Raw genomic sequence first — 26,372 nt, forward strand, 5'->3', positions numbered from 1 at the left:
TCATGGATAAATCTGTTTCGTTCACAGAGGCAGAACTATGTAGATGTAGACATTCTGTCTGAGAATTCTCCAGTTGGTTGGAAAGCTGTTTCTGGCCAAAAATACCCGAAACACCTTTGTACTATTCTCCACTTGAAAACTTATGCCAACGCCCCTTTTCTTGTTCTCTTTCTTCTTTCAGTTTCTTGGCAGATCTTATGGATAACTCGGAGCTCATCAGAAATGTGACCCTTTGTGGCCATCTCCACCATGGCAAGGTGGGAGAACTTTCAGCTTAGAACAGGATTTCTTTTTGTATCTGCTCATCTTTTGAGCCCTCGGAGTCACAGAGGTGGAGATTTGAGTTCATAAACCTGGACATCCTGACTTGGGGACCAGGATGGGGGAAGGGGGACAGGGTCAACATGTGCCTCTTATGAAACTGCTATGAAATTCTAGCTTTTCTGAGTAGCAGGTGGAACCTGTTCCTAAGCTACTTGCATGCCTAAGCCTTGTGTCTACATCTGGACAGAAAAAGGGAAATTGAGCCTTACTTTGATTTTTATAAGTTTTCATTTACTGGGGGATGCCTGTCCAGGAAAGATTTCATCTTTCATTTAAAAATAATCCTGTGGCTTCGTGTTAATCATTTGTTGTCCCATAATACTCCTTGTTCCCCTCTTCCTCTCCTTATCCCTAAATTACATGGTGTGTTAGGAGCTCTGGGAGGAGGTCACAGTAGATTTTCATTTTCCTTTGCACTTGGTAGATTATAACTTTCTCTTCCCTTTTAGACATGTTTTGTAGATTGTTTAATAGAGCAGACACACCCGGAAATCAGAAAGCGTTATGACCAGGATGTAAGTAGAACTTCTATTGAGGGTTTAGAATGAATCATTCAAAATACAGAAAGATGTCTCTCCCTCCCCTTCCTCACCCTTCCCACTCTTTATAAATAGTGACACCTACGGAGTACTGCTTTATAATTGTAATCTCTATTAATAGGCTACAAGAAAATGATTTCAATTTTCTCAGGCAAAGAGAATATTAACCTGCAGTATTTTTAGATGATCTGTTCTGCACTTGGGATCCCTCCTCAGTTATGATATATCCTGACTTTTATAGTCTGTTCTTTCCTGTCATAGTATTAATAGGCTGCTCTATAAATATCATACAATTGGACCTTGTTGTTTTCATGGTAAATTTAAATGCCTGTGAATGAGGCCAACTGTGGCAGCAAGTCTCAGTGCAATAAATGTTCAGTCCGCCAGATTGACTGTTTTGACATGTGGGGTTCCTTGAAGGCTGGCATGTGTCTCCCTTTACCACTCTTAAGATAGAAGTGTATTTGATAAAATTTAGCTCTCCAGCCATTCCTGGTCCTCAATGACTCCCTCCCAAAAGGTGGGGGTGGGGTGGGGTGGGGGGAAGGACTCCACACATCAAGGAACATTTTCCAGCTCAGTGGGCACTGGTCTCATTGTCTGGAATGGCTGTGGGGACACCCTACTGTTTTCATCTGTTCTCCTGGGGCAGAAGCCCCAGCTGGGAGGTGCTGAGGAACAGTGATTGATGGTTGGTATGTGGAAGAGGAGTCTGAATTCAGATGGTAATGACCTTCTTTTTTTTCAGTTATGCTATACTGACATCCTCTTCACAGAGCAAGAGGTAAGTGTACCTTGGGAAATCAGATGGTTACCCATATCAGACCCACCAGTAATAGTTTTGTAGAAAATGTAGAGAGGCCTTTATGGCAGCATTTTGGTCCATAGCCCACCTGCCCCTCAGCTCAGACCCACACCTCTTCTCCCTCTGCTCTTCCATGATGAGAACTGGGGAGGCAAATTGGAGGGCAAGATGGGGCCTTCCTGTCCTTGACTGAATTTAATTTGGCCTAATAAAGCAAATACTAAGAGGTGTGTCTGATTTGTGAAGCTCAACATAGTTTTTAAAATGACATCCATATGATGAGTCCATCCATAGGATGATCTCTTCCAAGGAGTAGCTTCTCTCTGAACAGGTTCATGTATCTTTATGCTTCTTTTTATCTTTCCATCTGGATCTTTATCCTTCCCCTCTGACCTCTTCTGTGTTCTTTTTCCTGTATTTCTATTCCTTTTTTCCTAAATGAATACTTGGAAGACTTATATGTTCATAGATATGGCTAACTAAAGGATCCTGGAACAGAGGTAGCATGTGATAAGTAATCAGTGAATGTTAGCCTTTTTTTTTTTTTTTTGTAGTTAGACACAATACCTTTATTTTATTTATTTATGTTTATGTGGTGCTGATGATCGAACCCAGTGCCTCGCATATGTTAGGCAAGCACTCAATCACTGAGTCACAACCCCAGCCTTAATGTTAGCTATTTTTGTTTCTAAATATATTTATAAATTTGTTCGACTGGGCTATTTTTTAAAATATTTATTTCCTATTATAAGTGTTATAAAAACTGTATCTGTGTTTGTTTTAACAACAACAACAACAAAAAAAAAACGAATATGCCCCAGATTATTTCTTTTTTTCCTGCTTTTTGTGGGACTGGGGATTGAACCCCAGAGCATTCTACTCTGAGGTACATTACCAGCCTTCTGTATTTTATTTTGAGACAGGGTCTTGCAAAGTTGCTGAGGCTAGCCTTAAGCTTATGATCTTTCCACCTCAGCCTCCTGAAAAACTGGGATTATAGGTGTGTGCTACTATGTCTTTTTTTTTTTAGTTTTAAAATAGTCTGCTGTTATCTTTGTTCTAGTGTATGAAGAGAAAAGATTCTCTGGGCATGGCAACACACGCCTATAATCCCAGGCAATTCACGAGGCTGAGACAGGAGGATTGCAAGTTCAATGCCAGCCTCAGCCACTTGGCCTGACCCTCAGCAACTTAGTGAGACCCTGTTTCAAAATAAAAAGGAGGGCTGGGATTGTGGCTCAGCGGTAGAGCGCTTGCCTAGCACGGGGTGGGGTCGGGGGGACGACCCTGGTTCGATCCTTAGCACCACATAAAAAAATAAATAAATAAAGGTATTATGTTGTGTCCATCTACACCTACAAATAAATATATTTTAAAAAAATAAAAATAAATAAAAAGGATTGGGGATGTGGCTCAGTGGTAAAGCACCCTGGATTAGATCCCTAGTACCAAAAAATATGTTTCATCTTCAAGGTCAATTTGGTTAGAACCAGAAATAAAAATTATACCCACTATAAAGAGAGACATCATTGTAATTTGCTATACTGCACCCTTCCAGCAAAGCAAGAAGTCCTGACCACTGTCTCTTGTGACTTTCAGAGAGGTGTTGGCATCAAGAGCACTCCTGTGACTGTGGTCCTGCCAGATACCAAAGGAAAATCTTACCTCTTCAATATCATGGACACGCCAGGTGAAATATTCCCTTACTCTGTGTGGTTGAAACTTGTCCTGGTTTGGGCTCTATGCTCCTGCTTCCAGAGCAATGTGAAGTAGCACATTTTTGTTTTTATCTTCCTTTCATACTTTCATTCTTTATTGAGGTAGTTTTCATTTTTCAGAATCTTCTTTGCTTCTTACTAATTAGCAAACACTGTGCTTTATGCTTGTCTTTACTTTCCTCTAGAATACTTTAATTTTAGGGAACCTTATGTATTTATTCACTTCAGCCTATATCAGGCCTCAGGCTTGCCCCTGGAGAAGTAAAGGTTAGTTAGACCTTGTCTCTGGCCTCTGGCATTCTCAGTGTTTTGAAGGAGACCAGTGGACATGGAGATAACTGTGGGAGCAGTGCACCTTGCCTTGCAGCTGACTCTTGTGGAAAGGACTGACTTGTTGCCATCCCTGGTATTGCCAAAAAAGAAGATAGAGAAGAAAGGACTGACTTGGGGCAGAGTATTTTTGGGGCTGGGGATATAGCTTTAAGGCACCTAACATATGCAAGACCCTAAGTTCAATTCTCAGCACTGCAAAAAAGAGGACAAAAATTAGAACTTTACATTTTGGTAGATTTGCTTTCATTACACTATCAGGTACCTAGTGCCCTGATACCCTCAGCTTCTACAGAACACTACCTCTCCCCTCAGCAGCATCTTAACAGGAAACTGACTTCTTGAGCAGCACTCCACATCCCTTTGCCCTTTCTCCCTCCTCCAGATTGTCTTAGGTCCCACAGAACTCTGCTTACAGAGTAAGCTGGTATGTCAGGGTAAGCTCACTATGCCCTCCTAGGTAAAACTGTCTATCTCTTATATATGGGGGCCTCCTGTATAAAATATTAATCCGCCTGGGCATAGTGGCACACACCTACATTATTCCAGCATCTGGTGGTAGGGGGTATTGAGGCAGGAGGATCACGAGTTTGAAACCAGCCTCAGCAACTTACTGAGACCCTGCTCAAAGTAAAAAGGGCTACAGTGTAGTTCAGTGGTACAGTGATCCTGGGTTCAATCCCCAGTACTGCAAAATAAACAAATAAATAAATGATGAATCCAAGGATGTGACTAATGGAAGAAATTTGTACACTGCCCAAGGAGTTGTGAAAAGAAGTGAAAGCAGATGTTTGTGAGTTTATAAGCTTCAAAGTGCTCCTTAGAGCACACAACAAGTTAATTGTGCCTCCTCACTCACCATTTGGTGACTTACTTAATATTTGCTTTTCAGGACATGTGAATTTTTCTGATGAGGTCACAGCTGGCTTGCGCATCTCAGATGGAGTGGTCCTTTTCATCGATGCCGCTGAGGGGGTGAGTCAGGCTCTGCTCTCCTGTTTGCCCCCACACAGTGCCCAGAACATTAGGTGTGCTGGGAGCCAGCAAACATGAAAGTCTGGGATTAAGGCTTAGATTTGCTCTAAAATTAGTGCAGCAAATGAAGTTCAAAATTAATTATCAAGATGGGTCTCTTTGCTCAGTGAAGCTCAAAGTGATAAGACCCATTGTCATTCAAGAAATACAAAGATAATGACAGATATAAATTAAAGGAAGGGAGGAAAGCATATTCATATAAAGGGATTTTTAAAAGTTAATAGGTTTTTCTGAGATTAGAGTTAAAAGGCCAGGGTGTCTTTTATATTTCTAAATTGAAAGATTCGGTACCTTGACTAACCTGCGTTTGTATTGTCAGTGGTGAGATAGCCAGCAGAGGAAGAAGTCTTGACCATTCTTTTTGTGAGTGAGTTTTTAAAGTTGACTTAATTTTGACTGTGAAATAATTTCAAAGTTATTGAGAAGTTGCCTGAGTAGTACAAGGAACTCACCTTTATTTTTATTTGCTCTGGAATTCTCTCTCTGAACACAGATAAACACACATGTATATATATTTTCCCTTTATACCGTTTATTTTATTTATTTATTTTTAATTTTCTAGTGTGTGATGCTGAGGGCCAAACCCAGGATCTCATGCCTCCTAGGCAAGTCCTCTACCACTTGAGCTATACTCCCAGCCCCTTTGAACCATTTAAAAGTACAATATTAGCTGGACACTGTGGCAAAAGCCTGTAATCCCAGCTACTGCAGAGGCTGAGACAGGAGGATTGCAAGTTCAAGTCTGGTCTCAGCAACTTAGGTCCTAAGCAATGTAGTGAGACCCTGTAGCTTAGTGGTAAATAACCCCTGGGTTAAATCTCTGTACCAAAAAAAATAAATAGCGGTAAAATATTTCATGGTTTCTTTTTTGTTTGTTGTTGTATGATTTTTTTGTTTCTTGGTTCTTATTTTTTTGTGGGGCTGGGGATTGAATCTAGGGCCTCATGGATGCTAGGCAAACGTCCTACCACTGAGCTACAACTTCAGAGCTCTTTATTTTATTTTGAAGCACAGTCTTACTAAGTTGCTCAGGCTGGCCTTGAACTTGAGATTTTACTGCCTCAGCCTCCCAAGTAGTTGGCAGAATTTATTTTATAAGGATAAGTACATTCACTTACAGTAACCATTACCAGGAAATTGACATTGATACAACACTATCATAACTGATTTTTTTTTTAAATTTTTTTAATATTTATTTTTTAGTTATCGGCGGACACAACATCTCTGTTTTGTATGTGGTGCTGAGGATCGAACCCGGGCCGCACGCATGCCAGGCGAGCACGCTACCGCTTGAGCCACATCCCCAGCCCATAACTGATATTTTTTGTAGATCTTATTCAATTTCACAAATTGGCCCAGTAATGTCCTTGAATTTTATCCCCTAATACAGAATGGTGCATCTTATTTATGTGTTTAGTTCCTTTTAATTGAAACTGTTCTTTAGCTTTTCTTTGTCTCCTATGACATTGGCATTTTTTTCAAGGGAATAGGGCATTTATTTTGTAGAATTATCTCTCAATTTGGGTTTACTTAATGTTTCCTCATGATTAGTTTCAAGTTACTTTGGGCAAGAGTACTGCATAGTTATGTTCTTATGAGTCCATCACATCAGGAAGTAGATGATGTTACCTTATCCCATAACTGATGATGTTAACTTTGATCACTTGGTTAAAGTAGGTTGGCCAGGTTTCTCTAGTGTAAAGTTACTATTTCCTCCTTTGTAATAAATAATTTATGTGGAGATACTTTGTGTATTCTATTTGTTATCAACCTTTCCCTGATTATTTTATCGTGCATTGATAATTCTTGGCTTTTATTTCTATAATTATTTCAAATGGTGATTTTTTTCTCTTTTATTTCTTCTGTATTTATTGGTTAGAATTGTGTTGTAAGGAAGAACCCTCCCCCAAATTTGCTTATTTATTCAGTGGGTTATAATTCCTTGTTGTTATTAGTATATATACTGATACTGTAGTTGTCCCAGATTTGGCTAGTAAGAGGTCCTTCAAGCTGGCTGTTTCATGCTTATGACCCGTGCATCTATTTTTGAGCACTTCCTTACTCTCTGGCACAAAAAGATGTATGTTCTAGACTCATCTTATACTTTTCCTGAGATCCTGGAATCATCCAGTTCATCAAGGAACTTGGGCTTCTTTTTTGTGTGTGTGATGTTGGGGTTTGAACCCAGGGTCTTTTGCTTGCTAACCAAGCACTCTACCAGTGTGCTACACCCCAAGCCTTTTTTATTTTTTTGAAAAATTGTTCCACTAATTTACCCAAATTGCCCTCTAACTTACAATCCTTCTTTTTTTTTTTTTTTTTTTAATGTTTATTTTTTAGTTCTCGGCGGACACAACATCATTGTTTGTATGTGGTGCTGAGGATCGAACCCGGGCCGCACGCATGCCAGGCGAGCGCGCTACCGCTTGAGCCACATCCCCAGCCCCCTTACAATCCTTCTTGCTAAGCCTCCTAAGCAGCTGGGATTGTAGGCATGTCCCACCAGGCCAGATGAGCTCTGACTTCTTAGAGTAGGAAATAGTATTTAGAAGCAAAGTTCCAGGTGTGCTCGTTGCTCTTGGGATACATCACTTCCTGTCCCTTTCATTGAGCACTGGTAGATAAAATACACCTACATGCGTCTTTAATTATTTCTGTACATGTGTATTGAAACTCATTCATCCTAATACCCACATTCTATTCTAGCACCATAGGTCTTCCTGTCCTTCCTGGTTTCTTCTTTGTGCTGAGAATCCTGGCTCCCAGCATCCTCAGTGTGTTTATTCATATATTTCTCAGATCTACAGAGTGCACTCTTAAAGTTCCTACATCTGCCTTTAGGAAAGTGCATCCTTCCTGGCAATCTTTCCCCTGCCCTTTATTCTTTTGTACTTCTTGTTTTGAAAGTTTGGTACCCTCTCTGACTCTGCTCTAGGCTTTTCTGCCCTCTTTGTTCTTATCAACACTTTCTGGACCCTGTGTTTGTTAGGTGATGTTGAACACTGAGCGGCTCATCAAGCATGCAGTGCAGGAGAGGCTGGCAGTCACCGTGTGTATCAACAAGATTGACCGACTAATCCTGGAGCTGAAGCTGCCTCCAACTGATGCTTACTATAAGCTGCGCCACATTGTGGATGAAGTCAATGGATTAATAAGGTAGTAGATGAAATCAGTGGATTAATAAGGGAGTGGATTTCCTGTCCTTGGAGACTCTGGTTTTTATAAATCTTAATTTTACCCAGAAATACCTCTGGGAGTAACTCATAATTTATTTCTTGGCATGTGTTGATGAGCTAGTTGGGCAGAATTCAAGGCATTTTTCAGGACCCTACAGGGATTGACTCCATAGCCTTGTCTCATTAGCCCTGTGTCTTAACTAGTTGTCCAATTTAAACAGGTAGTATTGGGGTCAGTACCTTGGGCTCTAGAAACAGTCTCATCTTCACGAGATAACTGTGAATTGGACAGATTATTTAAGCTTAATTTTTGCTTCTATATAAAAAAGTAATAATATTTGCCTATCGAAATGTAACAACAAATGAAATAGATATTTGGTATAGTATTCTAAACACAGAGCTTACTTATGCCAACTGAGTGCTGAATAATGTTGGCTGCTATTTTATTAACATAGACTAAGTAAATTAAGGAACTGTTTACTGTATTTCTGTGGATATACTTGCTTCTCAACAAGGTGGATTTAGGGCTCACTTTAATGATTATGAGTGATGGGATAGTATACAGTATCTAAGTGGCATTTTGGTACTTTTTTCTTTCCTTTATTTTGTTTTATTTTGGTCCTAGGGATTGAACCCGGGGACCCTTATTAGTAGTTATAATGGACAGCATGCCTTTATTTTATTTATTTATTTTTTTATGTGGTGCTAGGGATCAGATCCAGTGCCTCACTCATGTTGGACAAGTGCTCTGCCATAGAGCTGCAGCCCCAGCCCCTAGCCCTTTTTGTTCTTTGTTTTGAGACAGATCTCACAAAGGTGATGAGGCTGGCCTTGAACTTGCAATCCTCCTGCTACCTCAACCTCCTGAGTTGCTAGGATTACCAGCATGTGCCACCAAGCCCAGCTCTCAATATATCTTAAAGGCATTCTTATCTGCAGGCTGAAGAATGTACTGTATGACTTCTTACGGCCCCTAAAATAGGCCTGGGAAGAGGCCATCCTATTGAAAGAATGCCTTTCCAGTTGAGGATTGAGGGTTGCCCCTATATATCCAGAGACTGAGTTACCTTTAGGAGACTCCCCAGTTGGTAGCACTAATTCTCAACAGGAATATTTTCTCCCTGTTTCTGGAGAAGCTGAGAAAAAAATAATAAAACCTTTTTTTTTTTTTTTTTTAAGTAGGAGATGAAATTAGCTTAAATCTTGATCTATCAAAATAAAAAGTCAAGAGTTATGCTTTAAACCTATAAATAAGAAAAGTAATAAAATATGTTGCTTAAATACTTACGGATATCAAGGTAAATACTCCAAGAGCAGCAGGCTTTGTTGTTTTGGTTTTTTTTCCCTCCCTTGCTGTACAGAGGATAAAACTCAGGATCTTTTTTTTTTTTTTTTTAATGTTTGTTCTTTTTTTAGAGAGAGAGAGAATTTTTTAATATTTATTTTTTAGTTTTCAGCGGACACAACATCTTTGTTTGTATGTGGTGCTGAGGATCGAACCCGGGCCGCACGCATGCCAGGCTAGTGCGCTACCGCTTGAGCCACATCCCCAGCCCCAAACTCAGGATCTTGAATGCTAGGCAAACGTTCTAACAGTGAGCTGTATTCCAACCCTATGAGCAGTTTTTAAAAAGTCAAAAGCAGTTGCTTCTTGAGAGTATAACTTCAGGGTAGGTGGAAGCAAGTAGGGAATTATTCTAAGCTGATACTTTTATTTCTAAATTAGAAAATTCTGTACCAGTAAGGCTAAAATTGTGGATTTGATTCATGTATACACTGGTTTTCTTATAAATGCAAATGGGCTTGAGGTGGTTATTATGGCTTCTGCATGACTTTTTTTCAGGGGGGTGGGGGGTAGCAGAGATTGAACTTGACCACTGAGCCACACCCTCAGCCCTATTTTGTATTTCATTTAGAGATAGGGTCTCACTGAGTTGCTTAGTGCCTCACTTTTGCTGAATCTGGCTTTGAACTCATTATCCTCCTGCCTCAGCCTCCCAAGCTGCTTGGGATTACAGGTGTGCACCACCATGCCTGGCCTTCTGCATGACTTTTAAGATTGAAAGTTGTACAGGGCATGGTGGTGCACGCTTGAAATTCTGGAGACGTGGGAGGATGAGACAATAGGATTGCAAGTTCAAGGCCAGCCTTAGCAATTTAGTGAGCACTATCTCAAAAAGGGCTGGGGATGTAGCTCAGTGGTAAAGTGTATCCGGGGTTAGATCTACAGTTTAAAAAAATAAATGAATGGGGGAATATAGCTCAGCTATAGAATGCTTACCTGACATACACAATTCCCTGTGTTCAGTCTTCAACACAGCAAAATATAAATAAATAAGTAAAAAATAAAATTTTATCATAAAGTTTTAAAACAAAGCTGAACAAAGAAAAACAAGACAGTAAATTTGGGGAGCAAAGTTGGTCTTTTTCTTTCTTTTCATGAGTGGTACTTGTACGTAAGTCTGTTTGCATTCGTGAAATTGGGAATGCTCTCAAATGTTTCTTCTCTGATCACATTGTATTCATTTCTTGTGTTCCAAGGTCTTTGTCTCTGTCCTCCAGGTTTCCCCTTGTCTGTCCTATGTGGTTAGCTTTTCTAAGATTCTGCAGAATGTTCCTAGCTCGGGAAGTCAGCTTGTTACTGGGAGTTAGGGAATAACTCCATCATGTCACTTTCTTGGACCAGGCTGTTGGCAAACTAAGTCTTATGCAAGCCCCTCCTCAGGGCTGGAGAGTGGCTGTGACACAGAGTTCCTGCCCTTCCCCTTGGCAGTGCATCCGGGCTGCTGCACAGCCTGGCACTGGCTCACCACATTCTCTTTTTCAGCATGTATTCCACCGATGAGAACCTGATCCTTTCCCCGCTCCTGGGCAATGTCTGCTTCTCCAGCTCCCAGTACAGCATCTGCTTCACGTTGGGCTCCTTTGCCAAGATCTATGCTGACACTTTTGGTAAGCTCTGGCTGGCACTGTGTCTCGCCAGCTTCCCCAGAGTCATGTGTGCATTTCCTGCTGAATGGCTCAGACTGGCTTCATGTCACAATACCCTGTTGGAGAGGAAAACAGTTCATCACCTATTATTGTCATATTTGGGGCTCTTTTTGACCTATTGTTTTCTTTAGGTTTAATAGTTTCTAACAAAAGAAAAACAAAAGCAACTGGGAAGTGAGGCAGAGTTTACAAAATAGGAATTACCATGCCTGCAAAGCAATTTCAGACTTCCTTCTTAAAGCTCTGTTAGAGCTTCTGTTTTTCCAGCTGTAACTAAACACATATAAATTTGATAGGTCTAATTGAGAACCCAAATTAGACTGTACAAGCCTCCACTGGCAGACCCAGTTGCATGAGTCTATGGGTGTCCAGAGCATTGACACCAGATCTCTGAGGTCAGCTTCCCTACCTAAGGGGCTCCCCAGCTTTTCCATTTCTGTTGCCTCACCAGTTACCTCCAATTCCAATAGGAACCATGTATTGATAGTCTTATGTGTGTCAGTGAAGTAATTCTTTCATAGGGAGTTGTTACCCTTTTTTCAGGGCTGAAGATACAGGCCCTATGAGAGGTCTCACAACAGAGAGGTAGTGGGGGACCACCATTTCTGTTCTCACAAGTCACACCACCTCATTCTCAGGGTGGATGACTTTGTTCCTTTGAAAAAACAAGCAAAACTTATTTTTTAAGTTTAGCCAGGCCCAGTGATAGATGCCTGTAATTCCAGTGACTTCGGAAGGCTGAGGCAAGAGGATCGTAAGTTCAAAGCCAGCCTCAGCAACTTAACAAAGCCGTAAGCAACTCAGTGAGACTTTGTCTCTAAAAAACTGGGTGGCGGGGGAGTGTTAAGGCAGCTGGGGATGTGGCTCAGTGGTTAAGTGCCCCTAAGTTAATCCCTGTTAACCACCCCCCCCCAAAAAAAAAAAAAAAGTTGGTGTTTTTTGGCTTTGTTTTTTTGTTCTTGTTTTTTTTTTGGTAGTGGTGGCAATGGAGATAGAACCCAGGGCTTCATGGATGCCAGGCATTGCCCTATCAATGAACTAGACCTCCAGCCTATCGTTTTAAAAACACATGTATATTTAATAGGTGTTTATTATAGGAAAGTGGAAAATACAGTAAAATCTGGTCAAGAAATTAAAATATACCCATGACTTCTTTACCCTTGCCACTGTTAACATTTTCTTTTTGGTTCTCTCTTTTCCTGTTTATTATTTTACATGAATGAGATCATATGTATACCTATTTCCTGGGTTTTCACTCATCATTGGATCATTCACCATTAGATGAATATTTGATTTGTTTCCAGACAGTGCTATTTTAAAAAATGGATAGGTGGACAATTAATGAAATTCATTTGGTGGGCTTCCAGTACAAGTTTGTCCTTTGTATCAACTTGTCCATCTCAGTGTCCTTTGTATCAGCATGGAAGCAAAATCAAAGACGCTTTCTCTAATTATAATGTACATATACTTTAGTTTCTCTTTGAAAATGTTCTGAGCTATGGGAAAAAACTGTTACTACTCCTTTGGGCCACTTTTCAGTGTCATCATCATGAAAAGCCGTACATGCACTTCTAGAAGGTCAGCATTGAAGGGAATATCAGAGATATGTAGTCCTTCCTCTTCATTTTTCATATGCAGTACATATTGCACTTTATTTTACATATTCACTTTACACAAGGTCACAGGACTTGGTGGAGTTGGTTCTCTCAAATCATTTGCACCATACTGCCAAATCAATTCTGAGCCCTCTTGCTAGGGATACAGTATAACAGTGCATGATAAATAGTATCTGACTTCTAGGAGTTTCTTCCACTAGTCAAAATCACAGAGTGAGGAATGGCAGTGTAAGGTGATTGCAGGAGCTGAGTGCCAAGTAGCTGGGGTAGGCAGGTAGAGCTCAGGGAATGGCAGGGAACGTCAGCTTCAGTGGCCTAGCAGCACAGTAGGCTGCACAAAGAAAGGCAGGCTTGAGCAAGTAGAGACTAGGGAGCCAGGCATTCCACACTCATAGAATTGGAAGAGGGAGTGTGGAGGCAGGCATTGCCGGTCATGGCCTCTGCAGAAAACAGTGGGCTAAATTGCCAAGGAGAAAGTTCAAATCAAAATTGCTAGTGAGGGGTCTGGGGTTATGGCTCAGTGGTAGAGCACTCGTCTGGCATGTGTGAGGCAGTGGGTTCCATCCTCAGCACCACATGAAACAAATAAATAAAGGTATTATGTCCATCTACAACTTAAAAAAAACTACTAGTGGCTGGTTTCGGACCACATAGAGGAGGATTTGGATTCCAGGTACTTTATCCTGTAGGAAATGAGAAACTATCAGAGATTGGAGTGATATCTGCAAATCTGATGAAAGAGACCAGAAGGAGAATGGAATGCGAGATATTTTGCCAGTGTTCAGATATAGGATTGTGGGTATTCAATTAGCATTACCTGTGAAATTTGAAAAGGAAGAAATGGATTGGAGAAGTGTTCATTCATTCTTTCAGTGATCATTTATGAAACCTCTGTTAAATTTTGGGTACCTTCTTATAGGTATTCAAGAAGTTCAGTACAGCCTAGCACAGTGGCACATGGCTGTACCCCAGCTACTTCAGAGGTTGAAGCAAGAAGATTGCAAGCTCAAGGCCAACAGGCTGCTTAGCTAAATCCTGTCTCAAAATTTAAAAAATGGCTGGGGATGTAGCTCAGCAGTGGAGCACTCCTCGATTCAATCCCCAGTACTAGGAAAAAGAAAAAATACACTCCAAGTCTGGGAGTTCAGTGGTAGAGTATAGTTCAGTGGTAGAGTGCTTGCCTAGCATGCAAGAGGCCCTGGGTTTCATCTCCAGCACTACATAAGAGGAGAAGTAGTTCAGTCCAGTGCTCCAACACAATAAGAGCAACAGTAAGGGGGTCTAAAAGACATTGCAGATCAGAGAAGAATGAACATTTTGGTAACTACTGAAGTGGGACAGAATGGAAGATTTGGTAGTTAACATGGGGAAGAAAAAGATTTGGAACTTATTTGAAATGTTGTGGTGCCCCTCAAAGAGATTGAAAGGTCTGAAGGGGAATGTGACTTTCCTTTGTGCTGCCTCAGGTGAGAAAAAACAGCCTGACATCTGGGAAGAGATATCCAGAAGGTAGTTGTTTTGTCAGTGACCTAATTGAATTTTTTAGGAGGTTTTTATTGTTGTTGCTATTTTTGTGGCGCTAGAGATTGAACCGAGGGTCTCACATGCTAGGCAAGTGCTTTATCACTGAATTCCAACAACACCCCCAGTCCTGTTCATTCATTTATTTGTTTGTTTGTTTGTTTGTTTATTAGAACCAGGGATTAAACCCAAGAGTGCTTAATCACTGAGCCATATTGCAGCCCTTTTTTTTTTTTTTTTTTGAGACAGGGTCTCATTAAGTTACCTAGGCTGCCCTTGAACTTGGAATATTCCTGCCTCATCCTCCCAAGTAATTGGGATTTCAAGCATTTGCCTTTGAACTTGGCTTTTCAGGAGCTCATGACACTTGAATTTCAAGTCAGTTGCTTGGTTCAGTCTGATTAGGTTTAGCAGTTGCAGTCAGCCTAAAACTATTAATTGATAAAAGATGAGACAAAGATTGTTTTTGGTGTTTTCTCTCTGGAGGGCTGAATGATTGCCTATTAGAGTTTTAGGGCTCATTAGAGCCTTATGCAGATGCTTCAGTAATAAGTTGACCCATACTGGAAGCAGAGTAGAGCTTTTAGGTGGATCAAGAAAGATTGAAGGACTGGGGATATGGCTCAGTGGCAGAATGTTTGCCTAGCATGCACATGAGACCCTGAGTTCAACCCCCAGCACTGCATAAAAGAAAGAAGGGAAGAGAAAGGAACCATTAAACTGTGCTTCCTTAGAAAGACCGAGGGTTAGATACAGACAGAAAATGTATATAGGCGGTTGAGCTGTTGTTTCATGCCTTGTCTATAGCTCAGTCCTAGTGCTTGCTGAAAAGGGAGAAAAATACTTGTGTTCTCATTTTGGCTTTAGCGTAGTCTTGTCAACTTTAGGCCAGTCCTGTCCTTCCTGTGCCTGAGTAACTTTGTCTGACTACTTGGCTAGACAGAAGTGTCTGGACCCTGGAAAGGAAATACTAGAATTCCTCAACATGGTTGAGGACCACTTGTAGCACCTGAAACAGATTTCAAACAACCCTGTGCTAGGTAGATTATAATTGTGTGACTTTTCTGTAGGTGACATTAATTACCAGGAATTTGCTAAAAGACTCTGGGGTGACATCTACTTCAACCCTAAGACGTAAGTAGAGTGTGGTTCATGACTCTCTGAAAGGGTGGTGGGGTAATCCATTCTCCTCAGTAAGCAAGGACAAATAAAGAATTTCCAAGATAAAACCTACTTGTTTCTTAGACATGAACTGCTGTCCTTGTTCCCCTGGATTGGTGTCTAATATTGTATGAGAGGTTATTTCTACTGAGGTCCTCAGACATGCAGGAGGGTTGTAATCATGTGTCCTCTCAAAAATATCTCTTTGGAAGCTATGATCACAATGCATTCCTCCCTTTGCTCCTGCTCAGACTCCGAACTTAGGCAGTGCAGCCTTGGGGTCAGTGACACTGCCTCCTCCCTCCTGGGTCACTCAGGACTCTTGTTTCTCTTTTTAGGCGAAAGTTCACAAAAAAGGCCCCAACCAGCAGCTCCCAGAGGAGCTTCGTGGAGTTTATCTTGGAGCCCCTTTATAAGATCCTTGCTCAGGTGAGTGTCAGGCCACCTGCTTCAGGTCTGTTCTTATAAGCACAGATGGAAAAACTGGTGAAGTCATATTCCCCTCTGCCCTAAACCTGTTCACCTGCTCAGTTTTGTTTTACTGAGCATGAGGGAGTGGCTGTCAACATTTTGTTTTTTTGTTTAGTACCAGAGATTGAACTCACATCCCGACCTATTTTTTATTTTTTGTTTTTGCATGCACAAAGCCCTTGTTTAGGCTGGCTTTGAACTTGTGATGCTCCTGCCTCAGCCTCCTGCATTGCTGGGATTATATATCCTCTTTAGAAGAATAATTTTGGTTGTGGGAATTTAATTTACAGGTATAATTGTGACCTCCCGGTTGTTTATATATTAAAGATGTTTATGTTAACAAGCTATGGTGGTGCATGCCTATAATTCCACCTACGCAGGAAGCTGAAGAAGGAGGATGACAAGTTGGAAGTCAGCCTTAGCAACTTAGTGAGACCCTACCTCAAAAAATAAAAAGGGGCCTGGTGCAGTGGCACATGCCTGTAATCCCAGCAGCTCAGGAGGCTGACAGGAGGATTGCAAGTCTGATCTCAGCTAAGCAACTCAGTGAGACCCTGTCTCTAATAAAATACAAAAATGGGCTGGGGATGTGGCTCAGTGGTTGAGTGCCCCTGTGTTTAATCCCTGGTACCTTAAAAAAATAAAATTAAAATTAAAAAAAATATAAAAAGGAAGCCAGGCATGTTGGTGCATGCCTGTAATCCCAGCAGCTCAGGAGGCTGACAGGAGGATTGCAAGTTCAAGTCTGGTCTCAGCCATGTCAAGGTGCTAATAAGCAGTGAGACCCTGTCTGTAAATAAAATGCAATAATAGGGCTGGGGATGTGGCTCAGTATTGAGTGCCCCTGGGTAAAATCCCTGGTAAATTTTTTTTTTAAATAAATAAAAAGGGGGGCTGGGATATAGTTCAGTTGGTAGAGTGATTGCCCTGCTTGAACAAAGCCCTGGGTTCAATCCTCAGCACCACAAATAAATAGATAGATAGATAGATAGATAAATAGATAGAGAGATAAATGAATAAATAAATAGGGCTGGGGATGTAATCCAGTGTTGGGGGAAAGACTTAATATAACATTTTGTTTATATGAATTTGTGCTACCAGAAGTGGAAGTGCAGGACTAAAAGGGTAAAAATGTTACATAGGAATTTTCATACAGACCTTTCTCAGTGATGAAATATGCTTAATAGGCATCTTGCACAAAGGACACACACACTCACACACACACACACACTCTCTCTCTCTCACACACACACACACACACACACGGAATGTGTGTGGCCATTCCAGCTGATAAAAGAGCAAAACATAGCAACAAGGCAAAATAGCCATTAAAATTTATCAGCACTGAAAAACACTTAGTATCTTTTGTCAAGACTGGAATGGATTAATAAAAGAAATTTATAGAATCTGCCTCAGTGGAGACCTTGAGTCTGCTGAGGATAATTTAGTGTGGCATTGTCCTGACAGAATGAACTGCTAGGTGGCCTTTTTTGGTTCCTTCCAGTCCCTTGATCCTCTAAATCTGAACAGTCTCTGGAGTAGGAGGGGTAAGGGATTTCCTGAGTAGAAGTGATGCTGCTTTTCAGACACCTGGGGGCAGCATCAACAGAAATCAAGCTGAGTGCTTGGTTTATTGGCAGATGGGTATTTCACCAAGTTGGCTCTGCCCCACTTTGGGTTGAAGGGTAGGTACGCTAGGCTTCTTCTTCCTCTTTTTTTTTTTTTTTAAGAGAGAATTTTTAATATTTATTTTTCAGTTTTCAGTGGACACGACATCTTTATTTTTTATTTTTATGTGGTGCTGAGGATCGAACCCAGCGCCCCCGCATGCCATGCAAGCGCGTTACCGCTTGAGCCACATCCCAGCCCCCCACTAGGCTTCTTGAAACCAAACTATTGTCCTTGAAGAGCTCTCCCTGTGGAAGAGAACCAGTGCAGCAGCTTTTCAGATTGCCCTTTGCCCTCCCTGTCTGTAGCACCACACCAGGGCTCTTAACTGCAGTTGACTTGGTATCTGGTTCTCCCACAGGTGGTGGGTGATGTGGACACCAGCCTGCCGAGGACCCTCGATGAGCTTGGCATCCACCTGACCAAGGAAGAGCTGAAGCTGAACATCCGCCCCCTGCTCAGACTGGTCTGCAAAAAGTTCTTTGGCGAGTTCACAGGTAATAGAGAGCTCACCTTCTTGTGTCCTGTCACAGGTGTCACCAGAACTCTTTTTTACCCTGTAGTAGTGGTCCAAGTGCTGAGGCTCTTTAAACAAACCATAGTTTGGGATACAGAAGCTTTCTATTTTTTTCTGAGCTGCTTTCCTTAGTGGATGATAGCAAAACTCCTGACTTGGGAACTTAAAGAAATTAGATCTCCCTAACAGGAGGAGCTTCCAAGTGACAGAAATGAGACAAATTCTGGGTTTGGAATATTTGCTAGGGAATAGTCAGGAAAGCAAACACCTAGGGGAGTGAGATAGTAGGGAGATTTTAGGCTAGGATTCAGGAGACTTGGGTTATAAACCCAGGTTTCCCTTTCCTACAAGGTGCTCTCCTGTGCCTTAGTGACATAGGAGGTCCATAATTGCTGCTCATTTTCTCCTATGAGAATATATAGCAGGAAAAGCACTGGGCTGATTGAAAATAGACCTGAGTTTGTTATTTGGTACTGGGGATTGAACCCAGGGCACTCAACCACTGAGCTACATCTCTAGCCCTTTTTTATATTTTAAGACAGTGTCTTGCTAAGTTGCTTAGGGCCTCGGTAAGTTGCTGAGGCTGGCTTTGAACTTGTGATCTTTCTGCCTCAGCCTTCCAAGTAACTGAGATTACAAAAGTGTGCCACCATGCCTGGTTGAGTGTTTTCTCTTATATGGCTTATTGTTTTGTTAGGAAAATAGTAATTTATTGAATAGAAATATGGAGAGTTTCTCAGTTCAGGAATTATTTGAGCAAGAAGAGATAGGGTGCTTTTCTAGGTCAGTACAAGCTCTCAGTAAATGTTTATAGTCAATAAAAGCATGGATCTCTGTGGCTGTGGATTGCTGTAGAAACTTTAAACTGTTTTGTCAGCTGAGTTCCAAGAAATCTATATCACTAAGACCTGCTTCTTAAACTTCTGAATCGGTACAACTCCAAATCTTTCAGCAAAATCCTTCCCTAAAATCATAGTTCCATTCTGTTTGCAACTAAAAGGCTCAGGGGTTACTCCAGTTGAACTGGGCTAATTGGGCTGCACAAAATAATCACACAAGAGACACAAATACCTTTTTCTTTGGGATCGCTGTGATGGCTCCTCTGACCTTAAGGGTCCGCAGGAAGAGAGAGAGCAAGAGCACATGCTGACCCCTTTTATTGAGGAGAAGCTATTCAGATGAGGCAAGGGGTCAGGTTTCAGGAGGCTGAGTCTATCTTCACGATGTCCACTGTCAGCAGGTTGACTGGGTTGACTGACACCTGGGTAGGCCACACTCAAGGGCACAGTAAGAAAAGGAGACACACACAAGGCACTTCCATGGAAGATTCTATTCTAAACAGGGTAAGGGGTTATATTACAAAGGAACAGGTGAGCATAGCTTCACCCATGGGGCTATAGCAAGACACACCCATGCATGAGACACCAACCCTCAAACCCAAGAAGGGTGGGGAAAGCTCTGCCACATTTCTGTGACTGAGCACCTCAGCACCCAGCCGGGGAGTGTGACTCAGTCACGAGTAAGGTTGGTCTCCCATAGTTCCATAGTTTTTAGAACCAAAATCATACTCCTTGCATTTTCCTCAGTGTCATGAGAAGGTCCATAATTGCTGCTCCTTTCCCCCTATGAGAGTATGTAGTCATGGCTTTCTCTTCTCTCTCCACAGGCTTTGTGGACATGTGTGTACAGCACATCCCTTCTCCAAAGGTGGGTGCCAAGCCTAAGATTGAGCACACCTACACAGGTGGTGTAGACTCTGACCTTGGCGAGGCCATGAGCGACTGTGACCCTGATGTAAGTGAACATGGCCCCCAGTTCCCTTCCTGCATAGGCATACTGATTTTTGGTCTTAGGAGTAATGCTCTCTTTCCCATCTTTGCCTCCCACTGAACCCTCCGTGAGCAGAGTCAGGTCTGAATTCACAGCCAGATGTTACCAGTACTAGTGAACACTCTCATGCTTTCTGACTCTCAGGGTCTTGTTCAGTAATGTGAGGATAATATGTGAGCAGTTGTTATGACAGTTAAACAAGATTAAGGAAGTATTACAGTTGTGTTTAGCATGGTGCTAAACACACATGGTGCTATAGTAAAGATTACTGGCAGATAGTAAAGATTCAACAAGTGGTATCTGTCTTGTCAGTCTGGGGTTTAAAAACACCTTTCTAGGGCTAGAGTGTAGCTCCATGCTAGAGCATATGCTTAGCATGGATAGGACCCTGGGTTCAATCCCCAGACACCAAAAAACAGCAACTACCAAAAAAAAAAATCTCCAGCCATTCCTTAGGCAATGTAGTGTCTCGTCATAAGCATATGGTTGGTTGAGAATTGTGAGTTACACGTTCAGAGGAAATTTAGGGCAAGTAATTTTGTCAGTATTGCCAATTTGCCATCCCAAACCTGCTTATCTTCCCGTTACCTTAGCCTGTGTCTCCTGTTAACCCTCCAGAGAGGAAGGGTCAGACCATGGTTTGGAACTTTCTTGGGTGATCACCATATCTTCCTTAGGTCTGCGTTCTCCGGAGTTCATGTAGTTACTGCCAAGAGGTGAAGACAGCGGTACTTACCCACAAGATGTATGTAGTTGAAGCTGCCCTGTCTCTTCCTCCAGGGTCCCCTGATGTGTCACACTACTAAAATGTACAGCACAGATGATGGAGTTCAGTTTCATGCATTCGGCCGGGTACTGAGTGGCACCATCCATGCTGGGCAGCCTGTGAAGGTGCTGGGGGAGAACTATACTCTGGAGGATGAGGAAGATTCCCAGATATGCACCGTGGGCCGCCTTTGGATCTCTGTGGCCAGGTACTGCCAACCATAGCCTCCCGGGGCATGTCTTGGCCTCTATCCTGCGACTTCCCCTAAAAGCTGGGAGGAGTAATCCTCCTTGGAAGTACAGTGGCTGCCTGGCTCTTCACAGTGGCGGGAGGGTAGGAGGACCCTCCCTCAGCATAGCTATCACCTTCCAGTTCTTACTACTCAGGGTGGCTAGGGCCAAAGAGCAGCTACTGTTGGAATAATGCCAAAAGCCTTGCCTCTGTTGTTTTTTGTTATTTTTTCATTTCTGGGATTAAACTCAGGGACAGTCTACCACTAAACGACATTCCTAGCCCTATCTATCTACTTACCTACCTACCTATCCATTTATTTGAGACAGAATCTTACTAAGTTGCCAGGGGTCTCACCAAGTTGCTGAGGCTGACCTTGAACTTGGGATCCACCTGTGTCATCCTCCTGAGTTGCTGGGATTAAAAGCATGCACCACTGCCCAATTTACCTCTGCATTTTGAACTTTTATAGGAAGATTTCCATTTTTATTCATCTTAGTTCTCTTCATTTCTTCTGTGATCCTTTAAGTTATAACCTTTCTGTTTCTACCCAAAAGAAATTGTTTCCCAAACTTTATTGCCTGTGCTTTGACGATCCTCAGTCAAATTTACCTCAACCTCTGGCTGCCTATCAGTTTATGATGTAGGCATCTCAATTGGCAGGGAGAACCAAGGCAGTCCTGTTCCCTAATGTGTCTGCTCTGCCTTAATCAGGGTCCCTTTTCCCTCCTCCAAATCTACCAAATTCTCTAGAAGGCAAAAGAAAATCAAAGAACCAAGAAAGGTGAAGTATCTTTCATCTTTTGATATCCCCTTATGTTGGACACCCCAGGCAGTGACTTTTACCATAAACCTCTGATTGAAATTACATTCTCCTGTTATGTCCTCTTCTGATTCCTTATACTTTTTTTTTTTCAAGGCACTCTTTGAATACATGGAATTGTATGATTATATTGTTTGCCTCTCTCCCCTGCAAGAAGTACCTGGTCTGCGTGTCTCTGCTCCTGGCCCAGTGCATTTTTATGCAGTGAATGCTCATCCTAAGTTCCATGACTGCTTATTGGATGTTGTTCCAGGTACCACATTGAAGTGAACCGTGTTCCTGCAGGCAACTGGGTTCTGATTGAAGGTGTTGATCAACCAATCGTGAAGACAGCGACCATAACGGAACCCCGAGGCAATGAGGAGGTAGCATTTCTGAAGAGGCCAGCTAGAATGGCTTAAGCTAGAGGGTCACGAGGAACCAGGGCACATGTGAACAACAAACAGGAACTCCAAGGGGTCTAACTCAAAGTCGTTGCCACTTCCTGGTTACAGGCCCCAGCATGGACTCAGCCTTTTAGTTCTGACCCTGCTGGATTCTCCCTGTACTTAAACTCAAGATGTTAGGAATATTTTGTTCTTTTCCACTTCTTTTTGTTCTGCCAAAATATGTGGGAATGATTAGCCTTTTGGGTTGTCCCCAAGCAGCACAGAGGCTCCTGTTTGGGGAATATCTGACTCTCAGCAAGTCCTCAGCTCTCTCATATGCCTGCCTGCATCTTTTTACCCCATCACTGTGGTGCTGGGGGTGGGATCTGGTCCTCACACACTCTAGGCACACTGCTTCCCTGCCCAGCCTACACCTGCACCTTCTGTGCCTTCTCAGACCAGATGCCCTGACTCCTCTGCATTTTGAATCTCAGGCTCAGATTTTCCGGCCCTTGAAGTTCAATACCACATCTGTTATTAAGATTGCTGTGGAGCCAGTCAACCCCTCAGAGCTACCCAAGATGCTCGATGGCCTGCGCAAGGTCAACAAGAGTTATCCGTCCCTCACCACCAAGGTATGTGTGGGGCCTGCTGCTTCTGCTGCTGCCAAGCCAAATTTGCCCTGGCTGCCTGCTCTGCACCACCTTCTACTTCACATTCTCAGGTGTTCCTGAACTGTTGCTTTTGGCAAATGATGACAGGAGCAGTCATGCCTATTAATATTACTTGAGGGCAGGATAAAACCTGTGTATGTAGGTTCCCCCAGTGTCTTTACATAGAAAGAATATATTCCTTATGAATACACTTTGAATTGATTCTTCCAGAAAAGTTATTCGTGTCCTTGAACACTTCTAATCCTGTCAATATACCTTTCTGAGTAACTGGCCAAGCTAAAGGGCTAGTTTGTTGTCCGTGGACATAGGGTAGGGTTTCTCCTAAATGGCTAAGATAGGACTGAAGTCAGTGACTTTACACTCAGTAGCACTGTGCTAAGTGCTCCCACCTTCTCAAGGACCAATAGGTAAGGAAGTATGCCTCACTGAGGTGGTTTTGTTGTTGTTCGGTACCAGGGATTGAACTCGGGGTCACTTGGTCACTGAGACACATCCCCAGCCCTATTTTGTATTTTATTTAGAAACAGGGTCTCACTGAGTTGCTTAGAACCTCACTTTTTGCTGAGGCTGGCTTTGAACTCACAGTCCTCCTATTTTAGCCTTCCAAGCCACTGACTGGGATTACAAGCATGTGCCACTGTGCCCGGCCTTACTGAGGTTTTTTGAAGAGGCTGGAACAGTCACTATTTCTGATAGTAGGTTGAGGCATCCCCTGTCCAGTACTGGCCTGGATTCTGTTTGCATATGCAGTTGCTCACACAAGAGAGTCCAGGCTGTAACCACCAGGGCTGTTGTGTTTCAGGTGGAAGAGTCTGGCGAGCATGTGATCCTGGGCACTGGAGAGCTCTACCTGGACTGTGTCATGCATGATCTGCGGAAGATGTACTCAGAGATAGACATCAAGGTAAATTAGTGCACCTTTCTTTGGCCCCTGCCTATCCAGCAGCCAGAATCCTTGCTCCAGGCAGATTTCACTGGATGTCCAAGAGAAGAGGGGTGAACTAGAAGATATCCACTTATAGAAAGCACTTTCTGTTGCTTCTCCTTTGTGAAGGCTTTGGAGAACTTTTTTGTCCCCTCACTGGGTTATTCTCAGTGTCAAGGTTCCCAGGCCAGTTATTTTTTGTCTTTTGTTAGAAAAATTATTTCACAATTGTAGTGATGGAGGGCTTGGAGTGGACGGTTTTGAGGTGAGTGGAGGGTGGCTCTTGCAGATTCATTATCACCACTCCTGATGTGGTCCTTTGAACCATGCATCCCTTGGCCTCCATCTCCCAGTTGAGGCACACTTTCTTCAGTGTCCGGTGCTACTTGGGCAGGTACCCTCAGTACCTCTGTTAGACTCATCTGCTGATGTGCATGAGTAAGCATCAGGGAGCAGGTGTTCACCAGGGTCTCTAGCACTGACTGTTGCACCCCCAGGAATTGTTCAGTGACTGACGGTGGGGGGCCAAGCACATGTTGGAAGCTGTCTTGGAAGACTATAATTAAGGCCCTTGTTTTGATTTCCTACTTACTCTTGGCTCAGGAATAAAATACCTTTACTGTCTTCTCAGGCTTTTTAGTGATGGCATGGACAGTGCTTCAGCCTGCATTGTGCCTGTTACCTGTGCTGGTGAAGGAACAGGGGGTTCTCAAAGAGGGAGAGCCAAGGGTACTTCAGAGTTCCCTTAGGTAGAACTTTGTCCTTCCAACAAAAGTAGACTTTGCCTCAGCAATTTATTTTGTTCCCAGGTGGCTGACCCAGTGGTCACATTTTGTGAGACGGTGGTGGAAACATCCTCCCTCAAATGCTTTGCTGAAACACCCAATAAAAAGTAAGCTGGGAGCATAGTGTCCCTGGACTGGCAGCCTGAAGGACACTGTCCCCCTACACTCACCCCAGTTCCACCCCCAGCCTAGCACTGTGGAAGTAGAGACACCCAAGACAGGGAGAGAAGGTGCTTGTGCTTAAGATACCTGTGTTTACCCCAGCCCCTTGTCCCTTATGCTTTTGGACAAGATGCTGTATGAATCCTTTGTCTTAGATATTACCAAGAGGAATTCCATAGTTGCCACTTCTCCTCTGTCATGTGACAAAATAAAAATTTGCCCCAAAATCTAATTGTTGGTTGTTTTAAATTATTATTATTATTCCCTGGTATCCCAAAAATAAATTGTTATTATTTATTTTTTTGCTAGTGAGGATGGAACCCAGGGCCTTGCATGTGCTGAGCATGTGCTCTACCACTAAACTACATTCCCAGCCGTAGCTCCACTTGTTTAACAAACTAATAGACTGAAATGAAAGAAGACAAGTCCTTTGTTCCACCCTGCCCCTGAGGCATCCTCTGATGTCACTGCCTCAGCTGTCCGCTTTGTTGCCCTTTCCTTAGGAAAGCCCCACTAGTCCTGTGAGCCCTCCTCATTGCCTTTGTCTTTCTCACCAGGAACAAGATCACCATGATTGCTGAGCCTCTTGAGAAGGGCCTCGCCGAAGACATAGAGAATGAGGTGGTTCAGATAACATGGAACAGGTGGGTGCATGGCTCTGCCTCTAGGGCCAATGCCACAGTTTACCTGCCACACATCATTCTGGGAAGGAGTTATGTGTCCCGCCTTTGCTAATGTTCCGAGCACAGCATGGGCTGAATGGGGTGAATCTTCTCCAGAAAGGGAGGGTCCATGGACCTGAAGCCTTCAACAGAGCCGTCTGATACCTCCATTTTCTCCTTTCCCCAGAAAGAAGCTGGGAGAGTTCTTCCAGACCAAGTATGATTGGGATCTGCTGGCTGCCCGGTCTATCTGGGCTTTTGGCCCTGATGCCACAGGCCCCAACATCCTGGTGGATGATACCTTGCCCTCTGAGGTACTGCAGAACTGATGGGAACCACGTGGCACTCTTTATAGCTCCTGAGTAGAGGAAACTGCAGTGTGTCCTCCTTTTCTCCAAAAATATTTTGAGTTCTCTGGTGAAGGAGAGGGTCTTCTCCTAGCTGTACCTCTCTTCTCCCCCTCTCAACTTTTCGGTTGGTAGGAGGACTGCTGAGGAGCCTTCATGTTTCTCTACAGGTGGACAAGGCTCTTCTTGGCTCAGTGAAGGATAGCATCGTTCAAGGTTTCCAGTGGGGAACCAGGGAGGGGCCCCTGTGTGATGAATGTAAGTCCATAGCGCCTCCCCCATCCATGGGACCCAGCCAGAGAAGCAGCTAGGAATGTACATAGGGTCTGTCCCATGTCCTGGGCCAACTTCCTCCCCTTTCCTTATCCCATTGCCACCACTTGGCACTTCCTAGAAATGAAGTCACTTCTAGACCAACATTGCTTCTCACTCCTGAATAGGAGCTGTCTTTGGGTGTATGTGACAAGAGATATAGTGAAGACTGAGATTGGAGTGGTTTATTGACCCAGATTGGACTTCATGGGACTAAATATGAAATTCCTAGAACTTGATTCTGCTTCCAAACAGAAAGGTTTAATATCTGCAGGGTGGGGGAACCCACAAATTTGTAGAAAAGCTCTTAAGGCCTGAATCAAATGTATACTTAACTGCTGACCTCTTTTACCACACACCTTCTTGATCTGATTAGAACACCCATTCTCAGATAGTGTGTATATAAGGAACTGAATCCAGGGGTGCTGTAGCACTGGCTACATCCTCAGCCCTTTTTTAATTTTTATTTTGAGACAGGATCTCTCTAAGTTGCTCAGGTTGGTCTCAAACTTGGTACTCCTGCCTTGTACTCCTGAGTTGCTGGGTGTCACTGTGCCCAGCTCCAGTGTGATTTTTGTACCACATTTTCTGTGGCTGTGATGTATGTAATGTAGC

The 26,372-nt window shown here is 42.9% G+C and overlaps 1 protein-coding gene across 2 annotated transcripts in view; it reads left to right on the forward strand.

Moving 5' to 3' along the window:
• The window catches only part of Eftud2 (elongation factor Tu GTP binding domain containing 2), a 40,286-nt gene that overhangs the window by 11,587 nt on the left and 2,327 nt on the right, over positions 1–26,372 (forward strand). For both annotated transcript variants that reach the window (XM_046442767.2, XM_046442768.2), the window contains exons 5-23: positions 182–257; positions 774–839; positions 1,612–1,647; positions 3,268–3,358; positions 4,609–4,691; positions 7,741–7,907; positions 10,755–10,879; positions 15,126–15,189; positions 15,555–15,645; positions 17,717–17,852; positions 19,539–19,666; positions 20,483–20,676; positions 21,776–21,887; positions 22,385–22,525; positions 23,367–23,468; positions 24,299–24,381; positions 24,994–25,080; positions 25,286–25,412; positions 25,616–25,703. In XM_046442767.2, coding sequence (XP_046298723.1) covers positions 182–257; positions 774–839; positions 1,612–1,647; positions 3,268–3,358; positions 4,609–4,691; positions 7,741–7,907; positions 10,755–10,879; positions 15,126–15,189; positions 15,555–15,645; positions 17,717–17,852; positions 19,539–19,666; positions 20,483–20,676; positions 21,776–21,887; positions 22,385–22,525; positions 23,367–23,468; positions 24,299–24,381; positions 24,994–25,080; positions 25,286–25,412; positions 25,616–25,703 — 1,997 coding nt within the window. The remainder of the gene's footprint in view (positions 1–181; positions 258–773; positions 840–1,611; positions 1,648–3,267; positions 3,359–4,608; positions 4,692–7,740; positions 7,908–10,754; positions 10,880–15,125; positions 15,190–15,554; positions 15,646–17,716; positions 17,853–19,538; positions 19,667–20,482; positions 20,677–21,775; positions 21,888–22,384; positions 22,526–23,366; positions 23,469–24,298; positions 24,382–24,993; positions 25,081–25,285; positions 25,413–25,615; positions 25,704–26,372) is intronic.

Source organism: Marmota monax, unplaced genomic scaffold (genome assembly GCF_021218885.2).
Source record: "Marmota monax isolate L192 unplaced genomic scaffold, Marmota_monax_Labrador192_F-V1.1 WCK01_AAM20220418_F8-fsc00205, whole genome shotgun sequence".
NCBI classification, from domain to species: domain Eukaryota; kingdom Metazoa; phylum Chordata; class Mammalia; order Rodentia; family Sciuridae; genus Marmota; species Marmota monax.